This window comes from Delphinus delphis, chromosome 1 (assembly GCF_949987515.2).
Source record: "Delphinus delphis chromosome 1, mDelDel1.2, whole genome shotgun sequence".
In the NCBI taxonomy this organism is placed as follows: domain Eukaryota; kingdom Metazoa; phylum Chordata; class Mammalia; order Artiodactyla; family Delphinidae; genus Delphinus; species Delphinus delphis.
In genome coordinates, this window is record NC_082683.1 from 82,579,933 (window position 1) to 82,605,710 (window position 25,778).

At 38.5% G+C, this 25,778-nt stretch overlaps 1 protein-coding gene across 1 annotated transcript in view; it reads left to right on the forward strand.

Moving 5' to 3' along the window:
• The first annotated feature begins 10,062 nt into the window (after window positions 1-10,062).
• The window catches only part of ABCD3 (ATP binding cassette subfamily D member 3), an 83,262-nt gene continuing 67,546 nt past the window's right edge, over window positions 10,063-25,778 (forward strand). Inside the window, exon 1 of the mRNA XM_060025939.1 lies at window positions 10,063-10,265. Within this exon, the coding sequence (XP_059881922.1) occupies window positions 10,156-10,265 (110 nt within the window). The 5' untranslated portion in view covers window positions 10,063-10,155. The remainder of the gene's footprint in view (window positions 10,266-25,778) is intronic.

Genomic DNA, 25,778 nt, shown 5'->3' on the forward strand with positions numbered 1-25,778 from the left:
TATCCCTGATAGATCTTTGAAACATTGTATGAATAGGCAATTGAGACAACATAGGATGAATTAATTTAGATCTGCAATTTAATTATAAGCCAATTTACATTTTTCTTATCTCACAATTTATCACTACAATATACAGCCACACCGTTGACCGTTGAGCAATGTGGGAGTTAGGGGCACTGACCCCGCTGCCCAGCTGAAAATCAGTGCTGCTTTCTCTGCCTCAAAAACAAAGGAATTGATCAATGACTCACCTGAGATGAAAGGTGAAACAGTTTGGATAGAATCAGGACTCAAACCCTACTTCTTTTGATTCCATATATTGTGACCCCTTATCAAAGACAAACTTTCCTCCAAACTTGTTAATTTAAAGACCTGCAAAATGAAAACACAGGTACTATATTTACTGAGAAAAATTTGTATGAAAGTGGACCCACTCAGTTCAAACCCATGTTGCTCAAGGGTCAACTATATTGGTAAAACAGTATGCATTTTCAGTTTTTTAAAAATTATATAAATGAAAATAGTAAAGACTTCATTGGCCTTTTTATAGCTTTTTTATTTCATATCTTTCTGGCTTTATTATGGTTTGCCCGACACACCAAATTCTAGCAGCCTTTTAAATTTCCATTCTGATGGATAGCATAGAGTGGTAGAGAATCCAGGAATCAGACAATGGCCAATAGTCATATAAAGGGACTGGGGAGCAGGACCCTAGGCTGGCCATGGAATTGTGCAAAGTTCTAGTTCTGCGAAGGAGGTCTGAGAAGACTCAGCATAGTGTCCGGTCCCAGCCGGGGTCAGGGCAGCACAATAATTCTAAAAGAGAGATGGTGGTATTCAGTTGAATAATGAATCAAACTTTGCTTTACAGAGGCCCAGGAGCTGTGTCTGGTTGACTGGATCCCACATACAAGTGGATGACTGAGAATTTAGCCTGTCAGATAGGGCATCAATACTGTAACTACTATTTGAATCAGAATTTGCTTAAAAATGATTGGAACTGAGCATGCAAGTGTGGGGCACAGTGGACCAGACAGAGAACTGAAGTGAATGTAAATGTAAAAGTAAATACAGAAATAAATGTTATCAGAAACTTGGCGCCTTATAACTCCCTAGCCTGTGTTTGTCCTTACATTGTTAATTTCAAGAGGGTGGGGACTATCTTCTTTGCTTTCAAATTTCTTGTAAGTAGGTTCCCAATACATGGGTAGCAGCATAATATCAGTTTATGTTTTCTCCCTATCGTTTCCCCTTTCCCTTTCCCATTCATGGAGCAAGCTCTATGCTTCATTGTTTCAGCTGGCCTTGGTAGGATGGCTTTATGACTTTTGATTGTCAAAGCTTAAACTGAGACTGGGGTTTGAAGAGAATAAAAAGATCTTGCCTGAGACAGGAGGAGAGAGGGGTTCTTTAGCTGCAGAGTGTACCAGGTCAGCTAAATGCTAGGTTGGAAGATCCTAGCCTCATCCAAAATCTCCTGGCATGGAAGGAACTGTGCAGGCTGAGACAATGACGCTTCAGTCACAGATAGTACAGACAGAGAACTGATAAATGAAGGGGCCTCTACAATTCCTTAGTTATGTATGAGACCCCAAAACTTTTACACCCCCCAAAAGGAGGAAAGCCTGAAAAGACTAAGTTTATTTTTTTTATACTTAAAGTTCATTTAAAAAATATAATAGGTTCAAAAATAGTTCTGGGATAACTGGATATCCACACAAAAAAGAAGAAAATTAGACAACTTCATACCATATGCAAAAATTAACTAAAAATGGATCAAAGGTCTAAATATAAGAGCTAAAACAATAAAACACTTAGAAGAAGATAAAAGATAAATCTTCATGACCTTGGATTTGGCAATAGATTCTTAGATATGTCACCAAAAGCATAAGCAACAAAAGAAAAAACAGATAAACTGGACTTGGTCAAAATTAAAAACTAATGTGCATTAAGGGACATGATCAAGAAAGTGAAAAGACAACCTAAAGAATGAGAGAAACTACTTTCAAATCATATATCTGATAAAGATCTAGTATCCAGAATATATAAAGAACTCTTACAACTCAACAACGAAAACAACCCAATTTTAAAAAGGACAAAGGACTTGAACAGACATTTCTCCAAAGAGGATACACAAGGGCAAACAAGCACATGAATATGTACTCTCCATCATTAGTCACTAGGAAAATACAAATCATTACCACAATGAGTATTCAGACTCACTAGGATGGCTATGATCAAAAACCCAAACAATAACAGGTGTTGGTGAGAATGTCAAAGAATTAGAACCCCCATTCATTGCTGGTGGAAACACAAAATGGTTCAGTTGCTGTGAAAAACAGTTTGGCGGCTCCTCAAAAACTTTAAGCATAGAATTACTATATGTCTAGCAATTTTACTCCCAGGTGTACACCCAAAGGAATTGAAATCAGGTACTCAAGCAAATACTTGTACATGGATGTTCATAGCAGCACTATTCACAGTAGCCCAAAGGTAGAAAGAATCCAAATGTCCTTAGCTGACGAGTGGATAAATAAAATGTGGTCTATCCATACAATGTAACATTGTTCAGTCATAGAAAGGAAGGCTACAATGTGGATGAACCTGGGAAACATTATGGTATGTAAAGGAGGCCAGACACAAAATGTCACTTATTGTATGATTTCATTTATATGAAATATCCAGAATAGATAAATCCATAGAGAAAGAAGATTGGTGGTTGCCAGAGGCTGAGGGGAGGGGACAGTGGAGAGTAACTGCTTAATGGGTATGGGGTTTTCTTTTGAGGTGATGAAAATATTTTAGATCTAGATACAGGCGGCAGTTGTCTAATATTGTGAATGTACTAAATGCCACTGAATTGTTGACTTCAAAATAGTTAATTTTATGTTATGTGAATTTCACCTCATTAAATTTTTTTCTGAAATGTAATAGACGATATATTCACAAGGTGAAAAATATAAAAGGTACAAATTTATTCGGTGCAAATATTTCTTCCTGCCTTTCACCACAATTTTACCCTTCCTGCAACTAGTCAATACGATCAACTTCATGAGTATCCTTCCAAAGATATTACATTCATCTATAAGCAAGTAAGTATATATTGCTCACCTCCCCACTCCTTTTATGAATGGTAACACATTTCACATACTATTCTGCTCCTGGTTTTTTTTTTTCTGCTTAATAGTATATTTTGATATCATTCCATAGTAGTACATACAGAATTGCTTCATTACTTTAATGCATGTACAATATTCCATTACATTTATTTAACCAGTTTTTCACTGATAGGAATTAAAGAATATTCCCAATTCCTTTCTTTTACAAAGATGCATTATATCTATGACATTTCACTTATCTGAGAGTACATCTACAGAATCAATTCCCTGAAGTGAATTACTAGGTCATAGAGTATGTGCATTTGTGACTATTTTAAAGCTTTTGATCAATTATTTTATAGTTTGCTCTAATTTACCTGCCCCTCAGAAATATTAATTTAAAAATTTCATAGTATGTTTTAAAAAATTTGGGATCTTTGCCAATCTGGTAGGTGAAAATTGTATTTTAGTGTAGTTTTATTTTGTATCACTTATCATGTGTGACAAAAAGCATTGTTTCATATTAATTTTAATTTTTTATTCTATGAACTATATTTCATATTATTTACCCATTTCTATTTAGCTATGGTCTTTTTCTTACTGATTTGATGTACTTTTAGGAAAATGAACCACTAGTCTATGAAATAAAGTGCAATTGTTTCCTACAGTTTTCTTTCTGCTCAGTTTATTGTGTTTTTTGTCATGAAGAAATTATTTTTAGTAGCCAAGCATCAATTTTTTTCTTCTACAGTTTCTGGATTTAATACTTGTAAAGGTCTTTCTTGTGCCAAGGTTATAAGAAAATTATTTCATGAAGAATTATTTTATGTTTCCTTCCAATAGTTTTATAGTTTCTTTAAATTTCTTTTTTCTTTTTATTCATCCTTTGATCAATTTGGAAATTATTCTTTTTATTTTGTTTGGCTGATGAGGTATGGATCCAATTCTTTTTATTGAGATGATGCAGGATTAAAGAAAAATAAGACTTGGTTTCTTCCCTTGTAATGGTTACTGCCATTTAAATAAATTAGCATTTTAGGAGCTGTGACAGAAATCAGAACAGTGTGCCTTGGGGACACCAAAGAGAGGAAAAGAGAGTCCAGAAAAGGCTTCACAAAGGAATGTATCTCCAATACTTACTGATCAGAATTAATGCTCCTATATCCTACTGGAACTCTCTTTTATCTTGACTTCTCTGATTCTCATGTCTCTGCATTCTCATACTACCTTTTAAAGTATTCTCACTGTCCTGGCTCCTTTTCCTTCCTTTATCCTTAAAATGTAGGTGTTTCATAGGATTACACTCCACTTCTCAACTGCCCATTCTTCTTTTTAACTCTTATTCAGTTCCAAGGATTCATCTGTTTTGTGTATGGAAGACCTCTAAATCCATGTATATTTTTTCTAAATGTGTGTTTGAAACTCTTATTATATTTGGAATTTTATATTTATTTGATTATTTGCTTAATATCTGTTCACCTACTAGACTGTTCTGGGTTAGGACTATTCTGTTTTTCTCACCTATGGCCTCAGTTCCTGGCACACAGTAAGTCATTAACAAATATTTTCATATGAATAAATGTTTAATACTAACCTTTTTTCCTATGAACTAGATCTTAATTTTCTGATTACGTACTGGGCATTTCCACTTGGTATTCCTCTTAACACTCCAAAATATTTGTTCAGGTTAACAAACATATGCTGTGTGCCAACAGTATATAGGGCCTAAAGATATATCTATTCTAAAGAAACAAAAAGCACAATTATGTGTGTGAATGCTTTTAATCAGTATGACCTGCTCCATCAGTTTGGGGTAATAGTCACATATCATTTCATATCATTTATTTTTCCAATTAATTGCTCAGTTAGGCCCTTATTAGGAAAATCTGTGTCTTACCCTTGAGGCTGCCTTTCTCACCTAATTCACCGAAAACCACAGGCAGTAATTTAGCCCAGAGAAGTTAAAAGTTGTCCGTCTCCAGGTAAGAGAGGGAACTACTGCCAAAACTCTGTGGGTACTAGCTGCTGTTGCCATTGCGAGTTGGCTGTCCTCAGCATCCTTGCTCCCCTGTCATGTCGTCCTGGGTGCACAGCTTGTACAGTGGCTGAAGCATGGACTCCCAAAGTTTTTCTATGCTTTGATACTGTTCCCAAAGAACTCGGGTATTCCTAGATGGCTGAATTTGGATGGCCTTCATGACTTAGCCAAGTACTGTGCTGGAACCAGTTCTCCTTGTGGCCATGAGGCTGTTTTTGAACTAGTTCACCAGCCCAGGCTTCCTATTTCCCCTGGGAGTTTCTCTTTAGGATCCCAAGCTTATGAGACAGGACTGTCTCAGTCTATCAGAAGGTTCTAATAATATGGAACCTCAAAAGGAAAGAGGTTGACATCTCAGTCTTTCTTCCCAGAAGGCAATCCTAGGCAAATTTTCACATTACCAATTTGGGCTAACTAGGGTTATTTGGAGGAATGGTCTTGTCCAGATGTCCTGTTACGTACTTTCCCCAATCCAATGGGTACCAAACTCTCCTATAAATGTGTCAGTAAGAAGGGCTTCTCAAGTGCTTCTTTTCTAAGCAAAGATGAACTGTTCCTTGTGACTAGAGGTGTTTACCTTGTCAGAGAAATGATTGGCTGTTTCTCTTTAAAAAAGTTTTAAGATCTGCCTCCCCAACACCCTAGTTCTACATTAATAGAACTACATATGAACATAAGTAGTACAAAGAGGGGAGTGATTAACTTTGCAGGGAGTGGGGGTGGCAGTGGGGGGAAGTGGTCAGAAAACACTTTGGGGTCGGAGACCATCAAAGCTTCAGCTTAAAGGATGTTAGGGCAGAACGGGATTGGTATTTCAGGTAGAAGGAATAGCATACTCGAGGGAAAACCACAGAGGGGAATAGAAGTGTGTCCTGGGGCAGAGGTAGAGTATACCTGTTGGAGGGGAAGAGTGCCAAGTTAGGAATTCAGAGAGGTAGGCACAGCTTATATCATTACTGCCTTTCTGTAAGATGCTAAGGGTCTTGGGGTTTATCTTGGTGATGAGGAACCAGTGAGGAATTTATTCATCTGCATCTCAATATCTTTCCTGCCAAGGTGTGCCATTTGTGTGCCCCTGCTCTCTGGGAAATATTATTATCCTCTCAGGCACTCAACCAGGAAATTTCGGAGTTAATAAAAAATTTTTCTTCCTACTAAGTAATGATCTCGCCCATCCCCACCCAATTTGAATCCACAAAGTCCTTTCCTTCCTGTTTGCTCTGTGCTGCACTCTCTCAGATGCCCACAACATTTTACCTATATTATTTCAAGAGTGTTCAAACTGGTTTCTCTACTTGATGCTTCGCTCCTTCAATCTGCCCTACACGCTGCCACTAACCTGGTCTTCCTTAACTGATGGCTGAGGTCACTACCCTTCCCCCAAACCCGCAATACTCCCTCTTACATGCAGAAGAAAATCCCACCTGGTTAACTTAGTGTTCTAGATCTTCCATTAAACATTTCATCCTTTTCTCTCATTTCACACCCCTTCTTTTTTTTTTTTTTTTTTTTTTTTGCTGTACGTGGGCCTCTCACTGTTGTGGCCTCTCCCGTTGCGGAGCACAGGCTCCGGACGTGCAGGATCAGCGGCCATGGCTCACAGGCCTAGCTGCCCCGTGGCATGTGGGATCTTCCCGGACTGAGCCACGAACCCGTGTCCCCCGCATCGGCAGGCGGACTCTCAACCACTGCGCCACCAGGGAAGCCCTCACACCCCTTCTTGAACCTCCATCCACACCAGAGTTAATCATCTTCCTGAATCTGCTTTGTACCTTCTTGTCTCTGTAGCTTTGCTCCTATTATATCTTCTCCTAAAGCCTTTTCTTCCATCCATTTTTCAAGGCCTGGCCCAAATCACATCAGCTGCATAACATATTACTCCAAAATTTAGTAGTTGAAAGCAACGACCAGCATTTATTATCTTCTACAGTTTGTGTGAGTCAGGAATTTAGGAGCGTCTTGGTTGAGTGTTCTGGCTTGGGATGGTTCATGAGGCTGCAGTCATCTGAGGCTTGACTGGGGATGGCAGATCTGCTTCCTAAGCTGGGAACCTGGTGCTGGCTCTTGGTAGGAGTCCTCAGTTCTTCCCTAGGGCTATTTGTTCTCTGCACAGCTGGCTTCCCCAGCAGCAGGCAATCTGAGAGACCAAGGCGGAAACCACAATGCCTTTTATGATCTGGTTTCAGAAGTCACATACCATCACTTTTGCCATACTCTTTCGGTTACACAGACCAGTCCTAGCATGAGGGAGATTACACAAAGGCATAAATACCAGGAAGCAAGGATCATCTGGGACAGTGTTGGAGGCTGGCTGTCACAACATCTCTTCAAGAGGCTTTCTAGATTCCCTAGCTCCGTATGCCCCTCTCCTCCCTATTTCCAATAGTTCAAATTCTTTAAAACTCAGAGCTCCTGAAGATCTCCCAATTAATTCACACTTAAAAAATCATTTAGTATTATAAAGTATAAATCCGAAAAATTGCTTTGGTTAATTATCAAAGGACACAGTGCTAAGGAACATTCTCTAAAATCCTAGGTTGACAGAAACTTCATTGTTTGGAACTCATATTAGTGAGAACAGAACATTCCTTTCTTGCCTGGGGGGTGTATACCCTACAGGTCACTTTGATTTAGAGAATTGGCTTTAATTTTCAGTGCGGGGGTTTGGACACAATACTCTACGTTAATCTTAAATTTATCTTTCAAGAAAATAGAACCACTAGTCTGCTTCTCAAGCCAGGTCTGATATTAACCCCTTTACATACAGATCTGATTTGCTCTGAGCCTATTAAGTACTGTTTTATTTAGAATCTACCTAAACGCTTCCCTTCCCCTGATACCATAATGATCCCCATTTCCTCCCTGTTTCGGAGACATACCCACAATTCCTCTGCTTCCTCTGCTGTGTGGGGTTTCCTTTGCTGCAGTAAGTTAATAAACCTAACTTTGTTGGGTTACAGGTTTGTCCCTGGTGGTTTTTATATGATGGGCTTTATGAACAACTAAAATTATTTGAGCTCATTATTAACTAATTTCATTTTTTTTTTTTTTTTTTGCGGTACGCAGGCCTCTCACTGTTGTGGCCTCTCCCATTTTGGAGCACAGGCTCCGGACACGCAGGCTCAGTGGCCATGGCTCACGAGCCTAGCTGTTCCGCGGCATGTGGGATCCTCCCGGACCGGGGCACGAACCCGTGACCCCTGCATCAGCAGGCAGACTCTCAACCACTGCGCCACCAGGGAAGCCCCTAATTTCATTTTTTAAGAATCACTCATGCTCCTTGAACAAGGGTATCTTTTAGAATATCTTGCCCAATGAGTCATTCTTATCTTTCCTCTGAACTATAGTCTACTTCCTAAATATATCTTTTCTTTGAAATATAATCTATTTACTAATTAGACATGTTTTGGACTAAACTTGCATGCCCTTCCTTCAGTGCTACAAACTCCAAGATGATACAGTCACTTTCTCCCAAGGTCCCTAACACTTTCACAGTACTATGCAATTTATTAGTGAATTAGTAACTTTCCCTCTTGTCTTACTGAGTGACTCTTGTAATCTTTATTAGGCAACTACCAATTTATATTGAGAAAACACCTAGGAAACTACTGTTTTGTGGGCTACTTCAGAGTGGGCTACTTTAATATGTGTATTATGCAAGGTTTTATGTACTTATTTTCTGACTGACACACTTGCTTTTTTCTCGTTTCCTCAACTAAAGACAGGGACTCGCTAGTCACTGTACATACCCGAGTCTAAATGCTAAGGATAAGAAATTCTGTATCATCAGGCCTGACAGAAGAATGCTGTAATCTGTAATGCCCGTCTGATTCTGAGAGTAAGGCCAGCATTAATACAATGCACTCTTGTTACGTCTGAATGTCCCTCTGCAAAGAACAGTGTTTCTCAAACTTTTTGTTTGATCAGATCCACATTAAGAAATAATTTTTTTTTTTTTTTTTTTTGCCGTGCGCGGGCCTCTCACTGTTGTGGCCTCTCCCGTTGCGGAGCACAGGCTCCGGACGCGCAGGCTCAGCGGCCATGGCTCACGGGCCCAGCCGCTCCACGGCATGTGGGATCTTCCCGGACCGGGGCACGAACCCGTGTCCCCTGCATCGGCAGGCGGACTCTCAACCACTGCGCCACCAGGGAAGCCCAAGAAATACATTTTGTATCACTCCTCAGGACACATAGATATAAAAGACTGGTATAAAAATTTCTCAAAACAACTCCTTTACATGTAATGCACTCTCAGATTGTTCTATTGTGTTCTATTCTTCTAGATTTCATTAAAAAAAAAGAAGTGGTGGTCTCCATCTATCAAACCGATATCACAATCCCCTAGAGACTATAATCTATGGTTTAGAAAACACCGACTTGGCAAAAGGTTTTTGATTTGTAGTCATTCTTTCCACACTTCCGTACACCTCGGAGAGTCCCGGACAGCTGTTTTCATCTAAAGGATTACAGTGCCCTCAGTTTTGTGTAAATGCTCTGTAACGGGGCCGTTTCCCTTCTTCCTGGCTCCTTTAAGAGGGTGGTAACGGCCCATCCTGGAGGTGGAGTGGCAGGTCCCACGAAGCCCCCGGCGCAGGCCAGGCCCGCTTTTCCAGTTCGTGTGAAAGCCTGCGCGTGTGTGCGCGCGGAGGTGGGGGGGTAGGGGTGAGCTAGGGGCGACACACTGACCCAGCAGCAGCCAAGAGCAGCAGAGGGAGGCCCAGGGCCGTCTCCGAGCCCGCTTTCCCAGAGACCCTGCGAGGGTCCACGCGTGCGCAGAGTGCGTCCCGGGACCTTTCCGGCCTCCGTGGCGCCCGCGCGCGCTCCCCACGAGCCAAAGTCCGAGGTGGGCTCCGGCGCGCGGCCGGTGCGGCGGCGCGCGCCAGGGGGCGGTCCTGCGCGGCCGGCACTGCCCGCCCCCAGCGCGCTCCTGTCCTCCCAGTCTCCCCCGCGCTTCCTGCACTACGGTAGTCGCCGCCGTGTTACCGAGCCTGTCCCCGTCTCGCTAGCAAAGACTGTGCCATGGCGGCCTTCAGCAAGTACCTGACCGTGCGAAACTCCTCGCTGGCGGGGGCCGCGTTCCTGCTGCTTTGCCTGCTCCACAAGCGGCGCCGCGCCCTCGGCCTGCACGGGTAAGAAGGCCCGTGGCCGCGCCGCCTTCCCGGGCCCGAACGTGAGCTCCCCGCGCTCTCTTCTTCTTCGCCCGGCGGACGAGTGCCTTTGCCCCGCGAGGTCAAGCGGAGAGGGGGCCGGCTGCGGCCGCTGCCAGGCTCCAATGTCAGGATGTCCGGTGTCCCCGCGGCGCGGGCGTCCCCCGTGCTCCCTGCGCTCCGCCGGCCTGTCCGGCTGCTCACTCTGCCCCCGGGTGTGCGAATCTTTTTCCTGCGCTCGCTAGCAAACCCGTGCCTCTGCCCCGAGGCCGTCGCCCCTGATGTCCTCCCCTTTCTTGCATCCGCACCACCACCTCCTTTTTGCATCAACTTTATGGGTGTATTCTTGTTTTGCCATCTCATCTCCTGACAGACCGTGGATTTGCTTTGTGGACGTGTATATGTGATTTGAGGAAGGGGATTGGACTCACCAGGCTGGAGGCTGTTGTCTAAGTCATTGGATGAGTGAGGTTTGGCACGATTCCTTAGTAGTTGCTGTTGAAAGTCGCGAGGATGGTTTGTGTGAACTATCCTGGGTCCATTTGGCAAAGTTGCTTTCTAAAGTGGTGTCCCCTTCGAGTTGGCCAGTGAACGCCCGAGCATTTCATCGGAAAAGCTGAATCGGTTCCGAGGTATTTGGAGGGCAAGGTTCGTTTCCCTGACTCGCAGGTGGAACGTGAAAGTGTGTTCTAGATAAGGATCCAGATCCCTTTTGATAATATTCCGCTGCTTCTCCCTCGAGAATTTTAATGTTTAAACTTAACTTTGGGAGATTGTAAGATTAGAGAAGGAAGAGAGAGAATTGAGTTACTGTTGTGGCGTTACAAGACAATTTTTTATTTGCTGGGAGTCACTTTTCTTCAGCAAATGAATGAGAAAAGGCTACTTCCAACGCATTCTTGCTACTATTGGATATTTCATATTAAATCTTAGCATAGTGCTTTCATCCATTTTACTTCATTTCTTTGGGCAGGTACTGTTGCCTTTGGTTTTGACTTGCCTAATATATCTTATTAGTAGTAGATTTTGGACTAAAACACTGACAAGTGGCCTTCCTTCCCATGAAGTTCTTACTAACCTTCCCCTGGCTTCTTTATCTTATTAGTCTGAAGCAGTGGTCTTTCTTTTCCTTCCTAAATCTGCTTAACAAAGTTGAAAATGATTTGCTTCTTTGTCAGGACAGTACAGTACCTATTCACTTTTCCTCTCTTCAGTTTGCTTTTAAAATGATTTATTCTGGAAAATATAAACAAAATTTTCTGTTAGATTGTGTGCTTTCTGATCTCCCAGTTGCAAATGGAAGTTATTTATTATCTGGGAATATGCCAATAGAAAATGCTGAATGCTATAAAATAACTTTGAATTACATTTTTACAGAGAAGTGTTTTAGTGCATAGAACAGGTGTTTTAGTATGGGAGAGGGGGATTTGAGGACAGCCCTAACAGCTCTGGCTTGCTTTTATGATTTTTTTAATTAAAAACTTTGTTTTATTGGAGTATTACATAGTTGTAGAAAAATACATGTAAGTGTAGAGCTTGAAGGGTTTTCACAAATAGAACTCACTCATGTAATCATCACCGTCATCTGCACCCAGATAAAAATATTATCAGCAACCCAGAAGCTCTTTTCAAGTCCCTTCCAGTCACAGCTAAAGTAGTTACTGATTAATAAGGCCATAGATTATTGAGCGAGGGAAATTTTAAATATAATCTAATGGGAAATAGCAATAATAGCAAGATGGTATAATGCAATCAGTTTTATTAAATAATTTAAGTGTTTATTCATTATTATATAAAATGCTTTACAAACCTCTTTTTGAGAAACTTTGTAAACTTTTTGGGGGATTAAATTATGCAACAGTTAATTTACTGAACAAAAGATTGTTGTTAATCTTTTGCACTGGCAGTAGTGAGGAAAATCTTTATTTTACACATTAGTTTGTGGGAGGAGAGTGCAAATTATGAGCAGATAAGCATGATGTTTAAATTACTGAGGTAAAATGGTTGAATTACTATAAAACCATTAAGAATGGTGTCAAATCTATCTTTGTAGATAATATACTTCCATAATCATTTGGATATCTTTCAGTTGCTATCTTTGGCATCATAGTTTGAAGATGAGAAAATTCTAACTTTATATTTTACTGGCTTGTCGGGTGACTGTGGTAACAGGGCGAATTAATTTTACTATCTGGTGCCTAATGAAGGAACCTGTGAGTGCTTGACCTTTATTTGTCTATGCTATTGACAGTAGATTTGTCTTAGAAGATATTCCTTAGAACCAGATAGTTAATAAAGATAATAAAATCACTTTAAAAGTTACAGTGTCATTTTATTCCAGACATTGGGAGAATGAGTAATTTAATGTTCTGAATAATTTTTTAGTTACATATGATTTGACTGGGTGAAATTTACTTTTTATTATGGGAAATTGCACACACATTCAAAGTAAGCAGAATAATATAATGGACCTCCTATACACTTCACACAAGAAGTGCCGTTAACATCTTACCATTCTTGTTTCTTATAGCTCCTTGCTCCCCGCCCCTGATTTTTACAGGTGTTTAGGTAAAATTTATATATATTGAGCTGTACACATCTTGTACTTTTTTAAAATAAATGGGTACGATAGTATAACACATCCCTTTCATAAATTAGAACATTTTCATCTCCCCAGAAAGTTCTCTTGTATTCATTCTACATGACCACCGTACTAACCTTTTTCACCCTAGTTTTGCTTAATCGTACATCTTATTTTGTTTATTATTTATATGGGGAACAGTGGAATCTTTTTACTCATGGATAAAGGAGACCATGTATTTCAGTGCAAAGGAAGTATTGAATGTTGTATTACTAGGTGCTATGGGATGGAGAGGTGTGTGTATGTGTGCGTGTGTGTTACACATACATTAAAAAAATATATGACATCTTTAAGTGTGAATTAGTTAAAAATGTAAGATGATGACAATGCAGTGTACAGACAGTCATATATTAAAAATTCTGAGAAAGAAGAGATTAATGTGTTTGGGAAGAGTTAGGGAAGGTTTTATGAAGAATGTGAGCTAAGCCTAGAAAGAGGGTAGGAATGAATAACTGGAGATAAATTGAATGCCAGTAGCAGCCCTTATTAGATTTTTGTTGCATTTTATGGGAGGAAGAAGCTTGGTGGTACTCTTTCAGTTTAAACACAAATATAATCATGTTATTTCTTCATTAAAATCTTTCAGCTATTCTAAAATACAAAATTCTTAGCATGAGTGAATGATGTTCATGATCTGGTCCTTTGCTACTTCGACTCAGCCAGCTATATGGAATTAACACACTCTGAGTAGGACAGGCTCTTGCCCAGCCGTTGCAGTCTTATTGTAATCACAGTCATCCCCACCACTTCTTCCCACCCTCTGATGTTTATTTTCCTTCAAGACTCAGTTCAGTTAGCACTTTCCTGTCTTTTCCTGATCTCCAAACTGATGTTGTTGTCCTCTGCTCTCAGGCTGCTCTAAGCATTCCCCTACTCTAGTTACCACTCTGTATGGTAGTTTATTTTCTTGGCTTCTACCTGCATCAGACTGTGAGTTTCTGGAGGACATGGACTGAGTCATCTTTAAATTCCTAGTTTGCACATGTCATAGGATAGACATTCAGTAAGTATTTATAGGGTGGACAAATGATGTAGGATAGTTGAAGAATTTTTTTTTGTTTTGTTTTTAAGGTACGCGGGCCTCTCACTTTTGTGGCCCCCGACGCGCAGGCTCAGCGGCCATGGCTCACGGGCCTAGCCGCTCCGCGGCATGTGGGATCTTCCCGGACCGGGGCATGAACCCGTGTCCCCTGCATCGGCAGGCAGGCGCTCAACCACTGCGCCACCAGGGAAGCCCATTTGAAGAATTTTTAAGGGTAATTGTCTGACAGGCAGTTGGAGATGGGGTACTAGTTCAAACATGAGTAAAGGCATTATCTTCAGAGAAGTGATAGTTGTGTACCTGAGATTATATAACAGGAACGGGGGGGTAGGGAGGGGTAGGAAATCAGTGGGCCAGTATTATAAGGCAGGGAAGAGACCAGTCTACATTGCCAAACTATTTTATAATCTTAATAAAACCAAACAAAGAACAAAAACAGAACAAAGCAGTTTTCTTTCTCTTCCCATGAATGCTTGTCAAAGTTCAGATTTCTCTTCCTGGATTTCAGAACCTTCCTTTATCTGGTCTCACCTTACCTGGCTAATCTTTTATTCCATTGCCTGCCAGTGACTACTCTCTGTTCCAAATAGGCCAGTTTCTGCACTGTTTTCTGAACAGGCCACACTCATTCCTGGCTTTGGAGCCTTATTCATGATATTAGCCATGCCTGGAATATCTCTTCCTGTATCCTCTGTTCTTCAACTCTTATCCTTTAAGGGTTACATCAGGGTCACCTTTTCCATGAAGTAATTTTAAACAACCCCTTTTTAATCTTATGAACCATGTATTTAGGTGCTTTTCTTTTTTCATCTATTAATTGTTTGACTGGGTATGATCTAGTTGTTAGCCATCGGAGTGTAGCCATGTCCACGAGCTTATGGGGTCCTCCTTCGTCCTTTTTCAAATCCCCAATCTATAGATGGTAGGAATAACCAAATATTTTTGGAGAGTTTCAGGGAGCTTGTGTTTCTCTTAGTCATGCCTTACTTCTGTGCTTCTGCTCTATTTTAGAACCCACTTGTATGTTGTCTCTTGAGCCTGTCATTTTGGTATCTGCCTTGATTCCTCCAAAGCATCAGTCACAAAGCAGTATTTGTAGTAGAGCTTTACTGAAAATTTGGGAGTAGTGGCAGGGATTATATTGCAACATAGGGAACAGCTTAAAATGGAGAAGTTCTTTTATTTACAAGTTTCTTGTACATTCCCACTGTTGGAAATTTGTTGTCTGTTTTCCCCTGAGCCTCAGCCCTGTGGCCTGTTGCTGGGTCTTTTCTGTACCCCTTGGATGTTTCCATATCTCTAGCTTCTACTCCCTGTACTCTGTCCCCACTAACCTCCCTACAGCTTTCCTGCATACTGAATTCAGCTTTCCTTCTTGAGATCTGCCCCTTTCATATCAAGCTTTAGAAGGGGCTGGCTTCACTTTTCTCAGTTTCACAGGCCCACTGAATGTTCTGCAAAGTACAGGCGTGTGTCAGGTGAGGGGCTGGAGTTGCATGAGACCCTTAGGATGAACCATGAGTGGATGTTGTAGGGTTCATCGCCATATGGATCCTCAGAATAAAAAGGAGATGCTTAAGCAGCTATGGGTAAAGAAGGCCTTAAAGGATTTGCCAGGAAAAGCAGCTCTATACAGAAACCAACTGATGCAGGTCATGTTCTCAGAACTGTGCAGCTGTCTGTGGTATGCTGGGGGTAACTGGGTACTGACTTTTTAATTATTATAATTAAACTTCTCAGCTTTGGGCACATTAGCATCATTGGCCAGGCATTCCATTTTAGGGCTTTTGCAGTTGCTTTTCCCCTGCCTGGAATTCTCTTTCCCCATACATCCTCATTGTTTTCCCTCCCATTTTTCTTAGAGCTGTGGTTACTGTTTGTTTTAAATAACAATTTTTTTCTTGCTACACATGTAAATGTGTCCTGAAGTATATTATGAGCTCTTTAGGAGCCGGGCCCCTTCTATATGCATGGGTAAAGCAAGTCTTAGAAATTTATAAAAATAGTATCATTATTTTATAACCTGCTTTTGACAGTTAACAATAGAGTAGAAACATTAAAGACAATTTTAAGAAATTAAAAATCACGTACTTTGGTGTACAACAGACACTAACACAGTATTGTGAAGCAGTTATACGCCAATAAAGATCTATTAAAAATCATGCATAATGTCATCACCATAACACACATATTGTTTTAGTTTTATTACCTTTTATTATTTATATGCATATATTTTTACACAGTTATATACATGGTTTGCTATTTTCGTTTAAAGCATAGACATCATTCCTGTGTTTCTACATGAACCTCATTACTATATTTTAAAAGAAATACATAAATACTCCTTTGTGTGACTATATCATAATTTATTTTACCCTTAAATATTTGGTATCTAGATTGCTTCTGTAATTTTTACAGATAATACTGTGTGTGTTTGTGAGTGAACATTTCTGTCTCTGCTGAATTATTTCCTTGGAATAAATTGCCAGAATTAGGATTAATGAATGAAGGTTATAAGCTTTCTTTAGTTTTTGTGGAAAAGGAAAACATAAACATTCTGGAGCTACACAAATTCCACATATTACTTTTTAAGAATCGTGCCATAGAGTACTATGAATGAGTGCTAATTTAATTCTCTAATCATCATTAAGGGATGTTTGAATTTTTTTGGAGGGGGAACTACTTTAGAGATGTAAAATAATGTTTCAGGATTATTTTAATTTCCAAGAATGCATATTTTTATATGCAGAAACCTGTCTTTATTATGGAGGCACTCAGCATAGTATAAAACATGGTCTTTGGTGTTAGATATGGGTTCAGGTTTTTATTCAGCCATCTGCTAGACCTGTGATCTTGGTCAATTTACTCAGCCTCTTTCAGCCTCAGTTTTCTCATCTGTAGAACAGGGATAATAGTATTTACTTAATCAGTAGTTGTGAGGATCAAATGAGAAAATATCCTAACTCAATAGCTGGAACAAAGCTCAGTAAATAGAAGATAGCTTTAGCTTTCCCTGTGCTTGCCAAAGGACAGCAAAACATCCCATTGTTATGTACTCAGTAACTATTGAGCCTTCATAAAAATTTCCTCAAATATGCCCACCAAAATCTCCCTAAAGAAACCTTTCAAATTGATAGACTCATTCAGAGTTGGAAAGTATTTAAGTTACTTTTATGTGACATGGTTTCAGTCCTCTGTTTTTTCAGTTGTTGCTTCCTGAATATGGTACTCTATTTCTCCACCCCTTAAAGGGAGGTCTGAAACTGAATTCATTATTCTAAGTGTGGTCTGACTGACAGAGTGGAGTGGGCTGTTACCTGCTTTGTAAATCCAAAACTTTTGTTAAAATAGGTGAGGTTACGTTCATTTTTGTGACAGTCAGTATTCTTCACTCATATTTTAGCTTGCACAATTGTTTTCCCTTCCTTTCCCCTTCTTAGCTTGCTGTGTTTGATTTTTTTTTTTTTTAAACCTGGGTGTGAGTATTTACAACTTATCTTTGTTTGGGCACATCACTTTCTCCTAAATTTTTTTTCATCCACATTAAAAAAAAAATTATTGGAGTATAGTTGCTTTACAATGTTGTGTTAGTTTCTACTGTATAGCAAAGCGAATCAGCTATACATATACATATATCCCCTCTTTTTTGGGTTTCCTTCCCATTTAGGTCACCTCAGACATTGAGTAGAGTTCCCTGTGCTATACAGTAGATCCTGCACATTTAATTAGTATTCTTTCTGTATATTTTGTCAATAAGTTATCGGACAGGACTAAGTATAGAACAATGTATTTATGTCACTATCACCTTTCTTTTAAATGATACCTTTTGGGGGTTGTATTGGTTCTCATCTTTAACTTACCTGGTACCTTTTCACACCTTTCCTTCTGGTGATATTTGGCACTCTGACGTTCGGGCTAGGCATTTGATCCATACTGGGCCAGTCAGAATCCTTCCTCCTCTGTGATGTTTCTGCTGTGGAGTCAGTGGGAAATGGTCTTCCTTTTTCGGTCATGGATTGTGAATATCACCACCTTCTAATCTGTTGCAATAAAATATAAACTGGAATTATTATTATTATTATTTTATTGGCCTCACCACGCAGCTTGCAGGATCTTAGTTCCCTGACCAGGGATTGAGCCCATGCCCACTGCAGTGGAAGCATGGAGTCAGTCCTAACCATTGGACTCCCAGGGAATTCCCTAAACTGGAGTTATGAAGAAGAAAGATAGGCGCTCTTTGTAATTTTCTTTAGAGTTATATGTGGCAAATTAAATTTTATGCAAAATGGGTACTGTATTTCCCTATTGTTATTTTTTTTGGAGTGATTTTTTTACAGAATGTTAGAGTTTTTATAAATGACATTTGTAGTCATTTCTACAAAAAATTAGACATAAGGCCCTTGCTTAAGAATATGGCTTTTATCATAACATTCTTTTTATGAGGAGATAACTTTTGTTTTAGGCATCTCTTTTAAGAATATAGCCTTCCATAAGCATTAGGATAAAATGGTCTGGATAACTGATGGTTGCGCTCTTCATTGGGAACTATTATGCATATTAAGATAGTTTGAAGCCTTGTTAGATAAAACTAGTGAGTGTGGTAAAGGTGTTTTTTTAAAAAAAACATGCATTTGTTGTTTGGCTAATTAGCAGTCCTGAATGATTGCAATTAAATTAATAAAGTATAAAATTGAAAATAAAGCTCATCAAAGCATTCAGCTAATTTGATATCTGTGAATAGACGTAACAGTCTCACATACCACTGTAATGGCACCATAATAATAGACATAAACATGGGTTGTATGATTTACTCTGCTTAAGAAGTTATTGGCATTAATTTAGTGCCAATAGTTATCTGTTGGCATTAAAAATAAATGTACTATGTGGAATGAGGCAGCTTCTCTAGGTAAATCATAATTTGGTTATTTAATCAGCATACTGTGTCTGTAGGTCACTGCATGTCGCTATTTAAAACATTTACACTTTCATAAACCTATGAAGTAAGCAACGAGACACATAGTGTCTCCTCAGAAGGAAAAAGTATGGTCCTATAAATTTATCATACTTTAGTGAGTAGGACGTTCTTACATTTCAGCTTCTCTGAAATTAGGATGCAATTTACAGCCGACGCATCTTAGCTTTGATTAATATGGTATTGGCATATTGTTACATTTCCGTTTTACTGTGCATGTTTTTAATTTGCTTATAAAAATGCTTCTCGGTAATTTACATCAAACTCAATCTTCTGACTCCATATTCAGTGTTACTGTCATTCTTTCTTCATTATATCTTAGAGGTTAACTGAAGTTAACTTAAGTTGAGGTAGAATCAGATCTTTTCCTCATTCCAGAGCAAGGACTGGAGGAAGTAGGGTGGCATGGGAATCAATGAACCACTCAAAGAAAGGGACCCAAAGATCATGCACTAACTCACAAAACATCTCGTGCTTGCTACATGTCAGATGCTGGGTTTATAGAGATGAAAAAAAGGTCCTATTCTCGAGCGTTGGGGGATATGATACAAGTCTGTACCTTCATTCAACATTTAGTGCTAGGTGCTGAGAACACACAGTAGTGAATAAGAGTAGGTCTGTTTCCTAGATGGATCCCGTAGTGAGAGAAGACAGAACCCATTTCATTTTAGTTTTGTATTGGGCACTTGGGAAGATTAAAAATTAAATTAGGCAAGATTTTTGCTGTTAAGAAACCCACAGACTATTAAAAGAGGGAATCCTGTGTCTGGACATTTCACACCAAATTTCTAGTTAAGAAAAGAAACTCCTGGTATATTTTATTTAAAATATTATTCTCCATTTACCTGTGATACAATTTTGTTGCATCAGGAAATTAGATTTAAGGTGTTTTCAACTATGGTATTCATTTTCTTTCCCCTGCAGTAATGCCCAAGATGTGTTTAGTAAAACAGTGGAGGCACTGTGGGAGGCAAGTGTAGGACAGAATCAATGAAATGATCCCATTTTTAACGTATCAGATAATTTCCAATTTAACTATTGATGAGTGAATACATTTCTCTCTGTATTTTATCACCGGCTCAACAAAATAGCTACTTCCCCTTACTTCAGTGAAGAAACTTTCAATGTGGAAGGAAATACAATGTTTATCCAATACATTCTATTGAATGCTTCTTGTATTTCTCTAAGCTAGGCATTGAGATACCAAATTGATGAACATTATTTCTAGAACATTATTTCTAACCCCTGGAAATACAAATATATAGAAAAGTCGTACAAGTCAGTGTGACTAGACCTGTGGTCTAATAATAATTCTGTGGGAGGGAGCACTGAATTGGGAATGTTTGATTGTTTTGGTTGTTACCTGGGGAGGTTTCACTTTTGTGCCTGATCTTAAGAGATAAGGCGTAAAAGGCATTCTAGGTAGAGAAAGTAGCATGAGCAAAGGATGGCGTTAGTGGAGTTATGATTTGAGAAGAAGGGACTGCAAAGACATGAAGCTGGTAACCTTACTATTAACTATTTATTGAGCACTTGCCATATTATAGGTTCTAAATACTTTGCATTTATTCCTGACAACAGTCGTTTGAGATAGTTGTTTTATTATCTTTATTTTATCGGTGAGTAATCAGAAAGGTAAAAATGGTACCTGATTATAAGAGTTCTTACGTTTGAATTAGCCATGTGGAGGGTAAAAGACAGAATAAAACATTTTTATCAGATCCTTCAGATATACTTAGGTTTGTAACCAAGCAAGGCCTCATGCGCACCTGGACAGAAAGCCAAACTCTTGACAGCAGGTGTTTTCAGCAAAGTAAGGGTTTATTACACGGCGCCAAGCAAGAGAGAGAGACAAGCTTCAGATCCACTCCATCTTGGTCTTTGAGTTAGGGATTTTTTTTTTTAAGGGGAAGAACGAAAGCTGGGACTAATCATCATCTTGTGACATTTCTTCATCATAGTTTCGGGAGTCGGGATGTTCTGGTTTATGAGGCTCAGACCAGGTGGTCCGTGGCTTGGGGGTCCATCAGCTCATCTTGCCCTGGAGAAACAACCTGGGTTTGTATGTTAATGATGATATACATAATAGGAATTTTAGTACATTAACGATGTTATCGACAGTAGCAGTCTTCGTCCTCTGACTCTGGTTGATTAGTGTTCAGTTAGCACAGGATTGAGGTCAGAGGGGACAAAAAAGGGAATAAAGAATTGGATAGAGAGAGTAATCATAGACTCAGTGAGGGAACTCGGTTTCAGATTCAGAAGAACAGTCAAGAATCATTCAGGGGCTAAGAAAAAATGTTAAATTCAAAGTTATGTTAATTGTTAGATTAACAATTTTATTGTGGTATATTAATTTTAAAATATAGTCATGGTGAAATACTCTTAAGATTTTTAAAACATTTTTATTGTATATTATACAGCAAATATAGAAAAGTGCATAAAACATGTATATAAATTAATGACTTTTTTTGTAACTGCCACCCAGGTCAAGAAATATCTTTGCCATCTACCCAGAAGCCACATGCCCCTTCCCAGTCACAGCCCCTTCCCTGTACTATCCTGACTTCTATAGTAATTACATTTTTGCATTTCTTTATAATTTTATCACCCAAAGGTGCGCTCCTAAGCAGTATAATTCAGATGTGTTTGTGGGATTTTTTGTTCAGGTCTCTCTTAATCTATGAGTCTGCATGCCATTTCTCTTTCCCCTTTGTTATAGTTTATTTGTTGAAGCAACCAGGTGTTTTCACCTATACATATTCTGTAATTTGGATTATGCCAGTTGTATAATTTTTCTTCATTCTCTATTTCCTGTAAATTGCTAGTTGGATCTAAAGTTTAGATTTTGTTTTTATTTTTTGGACAAGAATGCTTCCTAGGTGTTGATGTGGTATACTCTCTGTCACAAGGTATATAAGGTCTGGTGGTTTCTTTTTGTGATTTGAGCAGCCACTGATATTTGATACCTAGAACAATGAGTTTATTAGGTCTTACAAAATGATGATATTTGAATTCGGTTATTACTTCATTTATAAGGTGGAATGCTTCTGTAAAAAGGAAGTTTTCTTCATCTATTTGGTTCCCCAGTGGTACAGTTCAGTTAGGAAAGGCAGGATGGATGTTTGCTTCTTTATTATACATCAGTTTCTTGTTATTCTCTGGAGGTGACCAATGAATTCTTCTTAAGTGTCATTATGAACCTAATGATTCACTACTTGTAAATAAGTAGTTAATGCTCTCTTATAGATGCTTTGGAGGAACCTTTATGAATGCAGTGAATCTTATAAAAATATGAAATGTGCCTCAGGTATCAACTCTTGCATTGGTTTTATTTCTATTTAAATTTTAGAATGAGCATGTTGGGATTTTGATGAGGATTTCATCTAAATAATAGATTAATTTCTAAAATTGGTTATAGTGCCCTTTTTTTTTTGATCAATCTTGCCATGAGTTTGTAAGGTGTCAATTTTTTTAAAAATCTGACTTTCAGTTTTGCTTTACCTCTGTTGAGTGTCTTTTATTTCATTTTTATTTGCTTTTATCTGTATTCTTTTATTCTTTATACTTCAGTTAATTTTGTTCTTTTTCTAATGTTCGCATAGATGATGAATTTTCCGTCTTTTCTAATGTATTCGTTTAAGGTTATAAAGTTCTCTAAGCACTGTTTAGTTGCATCCCACAGTTTTTTTGATATGTAAACTCTTATGTTGTAAACATATCATTTGATATGTATATCATTCATTTCAAATATTTTAAAAATTTCTTTGACCCATGACTTTTCACAAACCAAAGCGAATCTCTTTATGTCAGTTACCTATTGTTGTATAACAAACCACCCCAACAGTTATTTTTCCTCCTTATTTCTATGGATGGCTGGGTAGTTCCTTTGCTTGTTTTGTTTGGGTTCCCTTATGAGGAACCCAGTAGAGGATTGGCTGCACTGGAAGGTTCATATCTGGTAGTTGGTGCTGGCTGGTGGCTGGGATGCCTTGATTTTCATCTAAGTGACTATATCATTCAGTAGGCTATACCAATTCCTTACATGGTGGTCTCAGGTCAGCATTCCAAGAAGCCAGGGTGAAAGCAGAAAGGCTTCCACCCATTCTGTTGGCTAGAGCAAGTCACAAGCCTGGCCCAGATTCAAGGGTGGGAAAAAAGATTCCTCCTTTTTAGGAATTTGTCTCAGTATTTAATATACCAGAAATTCAAAACATTTGGGAATTTTTCTTGTATTTTTCTTTTTGCTGTTAATTACCAGCATAATTGCTTTGTGGTTAGAGTATTGATTTTTTTCCTCATTTTATTTTTAGCTCTTTTAGTTGTTTGGAAGTTATTCTCTATATAAATTTTTTTTTTTTTAAATTTTACTGGTTACCCTAGAAATTTTGCCATCTGTTTACCTTTTCAAGTCTAAATATTAATCAATAAGAAATACTTCATAATTCTCCCAGGCAGTAAAAGGACTTCAGAGCAGTGACCCCATTAACTTTTCCTCCTTATTTAGATGCATTTGTTGTGGGTTTTTTTTTTTTAGTACTATAAGACATTATTATTATTGTTTTATATAATATTTACTTAGAGTTATATATTTACCACATTCTTTGCTTTCCATTCCTTCTTGCAATCTATACCTTTCAACTGAGATCAACCCTCCTCTCCCCTATAATATGTCCTTTATAAATTTCTTTAGTACAAGTCTGCTGATGATGAACCCTCTCCATATTGCCAGGGAATGTCTTTATTTGCCTTCTTTCATGTAAGTGTCTTTTTTCCTGAATGTTTAATTCTAGATTGGCAGTAATGGTTAGGTGTGGATTTATTTTTTATCTGTCTTGCTTAGAATTCACTGGGCCTTTTAATTTTTGTGGATTGGTGTCTTTCTTCGATTTTGGAATATTCTCGGCCATTACCTATGCCTCATTTTCTTTCTTTATTCTTCCTGGACACCAACTGAGATAGTCTTATTGTAACCACTGTCTCTTATTTCTTTGTTTGCTGTCTTTTTGTTTTCTCCTTGCTATACTCTGTATAGTCAATTCTGACTTAGCTGCTAGATTATTAATTTTCTCTTCAGCTGTGTGAAATCTGTTAAACCTATTGATTAAATATTTAATTTTAATTGTATTTTTATTTTTAAGAATTCCATTTGGTTTTCTTAAGTCTGTGTAGCTTTTTATTATTTTCTTATCTTGGTAGATACTTTGTTTTATTTTATCTGTTTATTTCTTTAAATATAGTCTGCATTGTTTTATAGGGTATGTTTGGAAATGCCAACATCTGAAATCTTTTTGGGTCTGCTCCTGTTTTCTGTCATTTCTACTGGTTCTTGGTTATGGAGTGTAGTTTCCTATGTGCTTGGTTATTTTTGATTATGGTCTAGACATTTTATTTAAAATTACTTGGAATAATTTTGAGGCTTATAGTAAACATACTTTCATTTTAAGAGGAAAGTTTACTTGTTAAAGTACCTGGGAGCAGTATCAGTCAGGGAAGAACTTAAACCAAGTTTCTTAAGAGCACATACTAAAATTTTTAGTACAGTAGCTTAATAAACAGGTGTAAGACTCACATTTCAGATTTCATATTTTTGTTTCCCAAAGGAGTTATATCATTGTATATTCACAGTATTGTCATGTTAATTCCTTTCAAATCAACATCTCCACTCTTGAACTTCAAATCTAAACTTAAAAAAAAAATCTTCTGGACAATTCCGTATCGTTATCTTATTGGAACCTGAAATTTAACACATTTATAATGAGTCCAATTATTATTTCCCTGCATGCTTCTACTGTTATTCTTTATTATGGTAAATGGAATGACTGTCCTCGGGTCGCTTAGGGTGCAAGCTGCGAGACCTGAGGAAAAATGATCTTTGCCTTTCAGGGCATAAGTTTGGAGCGGAAGGTTTCTAATACCTCCTGTATCTTTTTACATAGTTCTTTAAGTCTTTGCTCTTCTCCTCTCATTTCCATATTCAGTTAGGTCTTAGCTCTTATCTATTCTCTCACCCTGTTATTTCTAGCAATTTTGTTTCATCTTTCTATTTCCATAGCCACCACCTTTGTTCACATCTTCATCATTTCTGGGCCCTGATTGACCTTGGTTGTGTGCGTGCACATGTGTGCCCACACATACACACACACACACACACACACACACACACACACACAGCTATATTTGATATGGCTAAGGACTTGAACTGGGGGACAATAGAAATGATAAGGAACCTACTTAGAAAGCAGGTGAGAAAATTGTTAGTTTACATGAGAAGTTTTGATAGCCTGAACTGAAGTCGTTGCAATAGAGGAAAAGGAGAGCATAGAGAGAGATTGGATAGGGAGAGTATGAGAAAGCGAGAATATCTAAGAATAATTCCCAAGTTTGTGGCTTAGGTGATTGGATAGAAGAAGGTATATTCACTGAGTTAGGGCCCAGCTCAGGATGAGAAGGTGGAAAGGTAGATTTGGGGTGGAAAGGTAAGTTCAGACATAGATGCATGTTGAGTTTAAAATGATTTCAGTAGATCCAGGTACAGATACCTTATTTAAAAAAATAGATTATTCAAGTCAGGAGCTTAGGAAAGATGAGGGAGCTAGAGATTTGGGGAGTCATTAGAGAATGGGTGATAGCTGATATCATGGTTTTGACCGAGGTGTTCTAATGTAGTATCTCTAGGGCCTAGAGATAATGGATCTAATGATTCATTCTTCAGGGTCCTAAAGTTCTATGAGAATTTTCTAACTTTGTGTTTTCATCTTGGTGATAAATTATAAATAAATTAGTATAAGCACATTCTGGATCGTCTGAATGACTACCATAGTATTGCAGATTTTTGTA